The sequence below is a fragment of the Helianthus annuus genome, chromosome 14 (assembly GCF_002127325.2).
Source record: "Helianthus annuus cultivar XRQ/B chromosome 14, HanXRQr2.0-SUNRISE, whole genome shotgun sequence".
Taxonomy (NCBI): domain Eukaryota; kingdom Viridiplantae; phylum Streptophyta; class Magnoliopsida; order Asterales; family Asteraceae; genus Helianthus; species Helianthus annuus.
In genome coordinates this window covers 13,059,800-13,068,018 of record NC_035446.2, presented here as the reverse complement: position 1 = coordinate 13,068,018, position 8,219 = coordinate 13,059,800, and the positions used below count along the sequence as shown (strand labels likewise).

Below are 8,219 nucleotides of genomic sequence, written 5' to 3'. Positions count from 1 at the left end.
AAAACCCGAAGCATGAAACACCACCTCTTTTTGGATTAAAATTCGAGAAACACTACATCTTTTTTTAATTAAAATTCGAGAAACCTTTTTTGAGGCGATGGGTAAAGGGGAATATCGGGACAAGGATTGGTTATCAAGCAAATGGACCGATATAAATGCCAAATGCCATGCGTTTCAAAAAGTTTTCCAACGCATGAGGGACAATTGGGGTAGCGGTCAAAACGATGAGGATATATTAGCAAAAACGTTGGAGGAGTTCAACGCAACGAGATGGGTATTCGCATACATGAAGTGTTGAGAGCTTCTACGTGGAAGTCCTAAATGGTCTAACATACCGACCATGACGTCTAGTAGTAGGCGTAAAGCGAAACGGTCCAAAACCCCCTATTCAGCTGATCCGGAAACACCCACTTTCGATGCTGGAAACGTCGATTTAAACAATCCCATTAATATTTATGAGTATGACGAGGATGAGGAAGTGGAGTTGTCCCGACCGCCCGGTAGAAGAAGTGGGAAAAAGGGGGAAGGATGGAGTCGTCTTTGGTGGGTGTCGAAATGAAACAAGATTTTGAATAGATGAACCGACGACTTCAAGATATAAGAGACCTTGGCCATCGACGTTTGGAAATAGTGCAAGAAAGAAACATCGAAAACAAAAGGTCTGCCGCGGTCCAAGAAGCGAGGCAAATAGAGTAAGACACCGAGTTTACGTCTAAACCGATCGATCACCTCCAAGGAGAAGCGTTACTCCTAGCTCAAATGCGTAGACAACAAATCCGTGACAAATACGGATTTTAGAGCTATATTTTTTAAGCATTTGTCGGTTTTTTATTTTTAGTACTTTTGCATGTTTCGTCTTTAATTTCTAGTATTTTAATTAATGATAATATAATTTTTATTTATTTAATGGAATATTATTTGTTTTAATTTTCAAAAAAAATAAATAATAATAATTGGGTAATTATTGCAAGGGGCATTATACCACTACACTTATTTTAACTTCATGCCTATAATACCCCTTTGTTGACTAGACGGCATAGCATGTGTGATCATGCCAAAGGAAGGGGCTTGAAGTTCACCTACCACTATAGAGGGTCTAAACAATATATTTTTTTTATTAGGTTTAAGGCCATCATATCTTTTTGTTAGGTTTTAGGTCATCATAATTCATAAACCAACGGAGCCTATTTACAATTTTAGACCCATTTAGGTTGAACTGAATATAGAGACCCATTTAGTTGGAGTTACATCCAATAAAAAGCCCATCAAGCCATCACATGTTTAGAGGAAAACACACAATAATAAAACGCATTGGCTCCTAACCCTAAAAGACGACGTCATATTGCTTCTAATTTTCTCCATGATCATTGGATTTGATACTAGAACGAGGTGAGGGGGTATGTTTCATAAACTATTGTTGCTTGTATCATACGTTTTGTTTTTCAAAAAAATCCTTTCTTGATTTGTTGTACGGTTGTAATTAATGGTGTACATTTTTCTTTTTCAAGAGCCACACATAAACCTAGTGAACATAGATTTTTTGTATGCAAAAATGTCACCGTTGACACACTTTTGCTAACCAAGGTTTCTTTCATTAAACCTTTAACTTATTCTTAAGTTTTTACTATTGTAACCAGGGGTGGGGCTTTGTTTTTAGTAGATTAGAGTTTTCTATTCAGAAAGGGATGGCGGCGCAATTTGTTGCTCGTCTACCGGCTATCCTTATGTAATTTGCCCTGATGATTGGAATGAAATAAAAATTTCTTTAAAAAAAAAAAAATCCAGAAAGATTTCTGTATACACACTAAGATACTTTTATTTGGATGTTAGTAATTGGTTAGTTAGTTAGTTAGTTAGTTATTGGTGGTTCCAAGTTTGTTAAGATGGATTGGTCAATAAAGAATTAACTATATGATTTAACATGTCCTAATTGTTGCGTTCTACCAAATTGCAGCTTTTGTATCAAGGTGCAGAATGAATGTAGAAGACGATAGACTAAGTAGCTTGCCAGATGATCTTATCCATAAAATTCTCTCTTTTATAGGGACCGAACATGCTATTCAAACTAGTGTTTTGTCATCTAGATGGAGATTTATATGGACTTCAATGCCTTATCTCAATCTCTCACATGATGATTTCTTTAGGTTGCCCACGTTCTCCAAATTTTTTACACGTGTTCTCTCTGACCGCAATAATCAATCAGATATGACTTCTGTCAAGCTTAGTGTTCATGGACACGGTACCTATTTGGTTGTCAAACAAATTATGGCGTATGCATTCTCTCACAATATCCAACAACTGAATCTTGGATTCTCTTGTAACATTGATTTTGAATTTCCTCTTTGTCTCTTTAGGTCTCGGTCTCTTAAACATCTTAGTTTGACAACGGAAGATTTTTCATCTAATGGGTACCGTAGGAAATTCTCCTTTACATATGTTTTTAAAGCAACGTCTACGTGGGATCTTCCTGCTTTAACAACATTGTATATTCATGATGTCTATTTGTGTTATGATGAAAACACAGATGAGTTGTTCATTGATCTTTTCTCTAAGTGTGCAAACTTGAAGAATCTCACCTTAAAAGGCTGCTATACAAAAGGATTTACGGGTTTAAGTATTTGTCTTCCACTACTCACTGAACTTACACTTGAAACTGAATACGGGAGTGTGGAGGTTTTCAATATCGTTGCACCTCAACTCAAGAATCTCACTATACGAAGTTTCATTTCGGAAAGTCATGAATATCTTATATCTGCACCACACCTTGTATTCTTGGACTATAAAGGTTGGTCTTGTTTGCAGCTTTCTACAAATGCTTTCCTTTCTTTGGAGAAGGCGCATATTTGTATATCCTATTCAACCTATGCTCATCAAGTTCTGCGCCTGCTTCAACAGATTCGCAATGTCAAGTTTCTTACGCTTAACTTAGAAGTTGTTGAGGTAATTGCTAGTCTTTATCGTGTGCGTCTTACAATGATTTTCAATCTGATAAGTTTTCTCATAATTCTAAAAAAAAAAACAATGTAAAACAAAAACAAGGTTAGTTATGTTTGTTAAGAAAGAAATATTTCATTTGTCATGTTTTTTTTTTTTTTGTGTCAAATGTTATGATGGTTATGTCATTTGAGTTATATGCTTGAAAAAATAGTGAAGGTACATAAGCACTTTAACAGAAATTGGGATCCCATGCTTTGATACTTTGAAAAGTCATTTGTCATTGGCTATTTCTCCTTTTTAAGCACCACTTAGGCTGGGTGGTGTGGAGTGGCGCCCCAGCTCCACATCAGCCATTAACGACCCAACACCGCCATGAGGGCGCCAAAAGGTTGTGACTGGAATGGCGGGCATGAAAGGGGGGCTTTAAAAGGCTTAAGTGGACCAATGAGAACCCTCCATTTGGAGAGGGGCTTTAAGGGGTTTCACCCTACACCACCCAGCCTTAGCTAAATGCTCTAAAAAAGACATGATTCTTAGTGCATACATATATAAATATGTGCTCATCATTATAATTATTGTGTTTAAAAAAAAAAAAAAAATCCTGCAGCTTCTTTCTTCATTTGTGGAACAATTGGCACATCTACCTTCCCCATTTGCTAACTTAAAGAGTCTAAAGATTCATCCAGAAAGGGAACGTTTGAAAGTGCGAGAACATAAGAGAGTAGAGATGTCTGCAGAAGTCAGAAGCTATCTGCTAGATGGTTCTCCTGGTGCCACCTTCACAATGGTTTCACGTGAGGTATTCTAATTTTTCATGCATCATACATGTTCTATGTTATATAGAATATTATGGCAAGCAACTTATAAAATTGTTTTAACTGTGTTTGTCTTTAAGTTGAAATTTGTAGTATAAACATGTACACATATATCTTTAAGTTGAGAAACTCGCTATGCCTTAATGTTTTTAGATTTTAGGCAGTTTGGATTTAAATATTCCAAACTTTGACCCGTTGGCCCATAATAATTCATACTAAAAATTGACTAGTGATACTCATTAACTTTTATTTTTGTTGCCAAGGGCAAGCTCACTTCCAAAATCATCATAAATTTACACTTGATATCCATTTATCCCACCCGATTATGCTTACAAGGAAAAAAAAAATCCTATTTTGCTCATAATCATCATTGTGAGTGATATCGAGTGGAAATCAGGTGTAATTATTAAAATTGTAGGTGTCATTATTAAAATTGCAAGTATGAGTTTAAGTTTGGAATGTTGAAAATTTAAAATTCAATTTGCCTAAAATTTTAACTTTTTATATGATATAAATTTAGCTATGCATCAATTTTGGAGATTTGTGACATAAATGGTGAGTAGTATTTTGGTTTCTTTAAATTTTATCAATATCTATGTGATACCACAGGATATTAAATCTATGAAGAAGTTAGCCGAAAACCTTAGGACTGTGCGCATTGCTAGAGCAGGAGAAAGCTAGTACAGAGACGAAATGGCAAAGATGCACGAACAAGGGAAATAAAAGGCTTTCGACATCATTTCAAAGTTGAACTTGCTACAACATTGCAGCCATCTTTCTTAGCTAATTGTAATTAAAAGTGTCATGAAACCTTGTTATTGCTGAAAATCAGTGTCAACTCTTTTCTTTTCTTTTTATTTTATTGATTTGGTTTACAATTTTTGACACATGATGTGAAACCCGTGTTAACCTGATTATTTGGCAAAGTAACATAGAACACATCAAATATTTTTTTGATGATGATAGGCTTTTGGGCATATCACACTTCATATTTCGTCTAGTTTTCTTTTATGGTTGCTATAAAGGGGGTAGAGGCGCCCATCACTTACCACCCACTCATCAATCACAACTTCCAATCAAGTTCCGCCATGTCATCGAGCGTTACTCTATCACTAGTGATGGATTTTAGTGGAAATGCTCATCACTTGTGTATATATATAAAACAACCCATCATCAACGGTCATCTACGAAGGCAACGTTGATCACTTGTGAATGGATAACACGTGAAAACATTAAGACGCGTGATAAGTTCCACGCATGAACAACTAGACCGGCGGCGGTGTTTTCTTTCCATCCACGCGTGATGGGGTGGTGAGCATGGGGCGCCCCGACCCCCTAACAAGTGTTGATACCGGAAAGATAGCAACCAGATTTTCGTTGTAACATGTGGAGAATTCTACTGGTTTTCTTTTAAAATACTGCCAAACTAAAAAACCAGTGAACAGTGGTTATTTTTTTTTATCACTTGAATTATTTTATTAGTTCTTTCCGAACCCGATGAGTGATAATACCACGTGAATTAATTTTTCACTTACCTACATGCATCCAATGAAGTGTTTGTGATCAACACATGATTATATTTTGAATCAAAGCTTTAAATAATATTGTGACATAACTGAAAATTTATAACTCAACTAACTAATTAAAATTGATATTGTAAAACGGTCTTAAAGAATTTAGATTTCTTATCCTACCTCAAATAAATAAAACAATCCCAAAGACTAATTAATAAAACAATTCCAAAGAATATAATGTGTAAATACCATATTATCCCTTGTAAAATTCGTTTTCAATTGATTTTTTTATTATTTTTTTAATTTGGGTTAATATAATAGAATGACATCATCATACTCAGTATATCTCACCAATAGCAAAGCTAAGGAATGGTCTGAGGTGGGTGAGATGTAGACAACCTTACCTCTATCCTGTAGGAATAGAAAGACTGCTTCCAATGAGACCCCCGACTCGATTGTAGTTTTGCATCAAGCCTTGGACACAAGGCACATAACACTCAGCAGTTGAGACAAACGCCGATTAGTGCATGTACCTTCTTATCTTTGGGCTATCAACGTCATCACATGAAGCATGATTAACCATGCCCTTCTTTTAATGTTATTTTCACGAAATTAGTAAAATAACGTTAAAATTAGTGCACTTTCACTTCCCCCTCCCCCCTGTAACGCCCAGCGTCCCTAAACTTTAGGATCTTGTCAAGAATAGTCCCTGAAGTTTAACTTTTGTCTATTTTAGTCCCTAATCTATATGGATTGTCTATTTTCTTGGAATGTCTAAGTATGCGTTTGGTAATGCCACATTCTATATGATTTGAATGCCTAAACCTATGCTTGAATGTCTATCTGGAATGCCTAAATGAGGAATGTCTATATGTGGAATGCCTAAATGTCTATACAATTGGAATGTCTAAATCACAATGTTCGGAGTGTCTATATACTTGGAATGTCTACTTCTATGTGCTTGGAACATCTAACTCTATATGCTTGAAATGTCTAAACCTATATGGGAATGTCTAAATCTATGTTGGAATGCCTAAAGCTAATTGGTGTTTGACTCCTTAGACTCGTGAAACTTGATTCTTGGTTGAACGAGAGACTGGAGCCTTGTCACTTGTAACACCCCGAAAACAGATTTGGTAATTAAACTACGTTAGTACTAAAAGACGGGTAAATTACCGTTAGGGGTAAAAGTAACCCGGTGAATATTAGGATTTTTAAATAAATAAGCCTAATATTAAATAAAAGCTGAACGAAAGCTTTTGAGAAAACAAAGTATGTGAAGAGGCCCGAGTTAACCAGACTTAAAATAAAACGGGTTATGACTATCTCGAACTCACTAAGCTAACTAGGAAAGTTTAACCTAGTTAATAAAACAAAATATTGTTGAAGACAAGTAGGTTGTAGCCTACTTACTAATTAATGAAACATGAGGGGCTAATAATGTTAAGTGAGAAACTTGGGTTATTAAAAATAAGAGTAAACTGCCATTTTGGTCCCTGAGGTTTGGTTACTTTTGCCACTTTAGTCCAAAACTCAAACCTTTTGCATCTGGGTCCCTGTGGTTTCAGTTTTATTGCCATTTTGGTCCAAAAATGAAATCAGGTCATACTTGTCTTATAAAATCCTGCAATTTTGTCATTTTCCTCAGGGGCAAATCAGGTCATATTTGTCTTATAAAATATGGTTTTTATTTATAAAAAAGAAATGATCATTTTGCCCTTGCAGAAAATGACAAAATAACAGGATTTTATAAGACAAATATGACATGATTTCATTTTTGGACCAAAATGGCAATAAAACTGAAACCACAGGGACCCAGATGCAAAAAGTTTGAGTTTTGGACTAAAGTGACAAAATTGACCAAACCACCAGGACCAAAATGGCAGTTTACTCTAAAAATAAAAAATAAAAACACAACACACAGTCTGTGTGCGTGATGGAGATCGACCAGGAGAACAAAAAAGGGCCTCAAACCCTAACTTCAGTAAAATCAACAAATTGAAGATTGATTCAAGCCCCAAATCGATGCATGAATACATAGAAACGATCACCTAGTCGTGAGGATCGTAAGGTATGTCGAATTTTTGATATTTATGAAGTTGAGAATTCTTGATGTACATAAGAAATTTGAAATTTATGTTGCATGATTGTGGTATGGATGATATTGAAGTAAAATAGTGTTTAGGAGTAAACCCTAGACAAGAATATATTGAAATCATGCCTAGCTCAAGTAAATTCAGATTTTTTTGATGCTAAATTCATGTATGAGATGTTTTTAGGGTTTTGATTGCTAAAAATTGATGTTATGATGTCAAGAACATACTTAAATTGAAAGCTAAATTCAAACAGCTCCTGATCAGAATTTACAGCCGACTTGTATTGGCTGTAACCTAAACAAAACGTGATAAAAACATGTGTTTCTTGTGTCTAAAATGTAATTCCAGGAAATATCTTTAAAACCCCACTGGAATCGCATTTTTTCGACGAAAACTGAGCGTTTTATGAATTTTTCCGTATCAAAGGTTCAAGCTGCATTTTCTGGCAGAATTTGCAGCCCATTACGAATGTCATAACTCAATTTAGGAATTTAGTTATGATCTCAAATTTTTACTGTAGATGGTTTTAGGCGATTAAAAGAATCGCCAATTAGAATTTCGTCAATCGTATAAACGAGGAATTTTTAGTGAATTTTTCCGTAAGCTGCAGTCAGAAGTGACGAATCTGATTGTAGCTTAGTAAATGAATTTTTACGAATTTTTGGTAAAGAGTTAGATCTTAAAATTCTAACACAAGGCCTAACCCTCTGAGAGGTACGCCACATAAAAAATCATAATTTTTGAAGATTTGTAACAGGTTAAACAAGTCACCAAAAACAGCCCATTTTCAGTGATATGAAATGCCTAAATGAAATCGCGGCTTACTAGTTAGTATGTAAAATTTGATTTCGTTAAGA

General features: G+C 35.2%; 1 protein-coding gene across 4 annotated transcripts; it reads left to right on the top strand.

Moving 5' to 3' along the window:
• Window positions 1-1,267: 1,267 nt before the first annotated feature.
• Window positions 1,268-4,707, top strand: LOC110908102 (F-box/LRR-repeat protein 25). Of its 4 annotated transcripts, none has more exons than XM_035982770.1 (6): window positions 1,272-1,397; window positions 1,955-2,239; window positions 2,355-2,408; window positions 2,525-2,940; window positions 3,545-3,736; window positions 4,362-4,707. In XM_035982770.1, the coding sequence occupies exons 3-6, from the start codon at window positions 2,405-2,407 to the stop codon at window positions 4,431-4,433; spliced, it is 684 nt and encodes a 227-aa protein (XP_035838663.1). In that variant the 5' UTR covers window positions 1,272-1,397; window positions 1,955-2,239; window positions 2,355-2,404; the 3' UTR covers window positions 4,434-4,707. The 4 variants fall into 4 exon arrangements, with proteins under 4 accessions (XP_035838661.1, XP_022008697.1, XP_035838663.1 ...); XM_035982769.1 differs by having other exon boundaries at window positions 1,955-2,270; XM_035982768.1 differs by having other exon boundaries at window positions 1,268-1,397; window positions 1,955-2,270; window positions 2,355-2,940.
• Window positions 4,708-8,219: the final 3,512 nt, after the last annotated feature.

Bases quoted from the DNA above. Each gene is read 5' to 3' on its own strand.
- LOC110908102 (XM_022153005.2), top strand. From the start codon at position 1,975: ATGAATGTAGAAGACGATAGACTAAGTAGCTTGCCAGATGATCTTATC. The intron at 2,941-3,544 runs GTAATTGCTAGT...AAAATCCTGCAG, and splicing joins TTAACTTAGAAGTTGTTGAG to CTTCTTTCTTCATTTGTGGA. The intron at 3,737-4,361 runs GTATTCTAATTT...GTGATACCACAG, and splicing joins TCACAATGGTTTCACGTGAG to GATATTAAATCTATGAAGAA.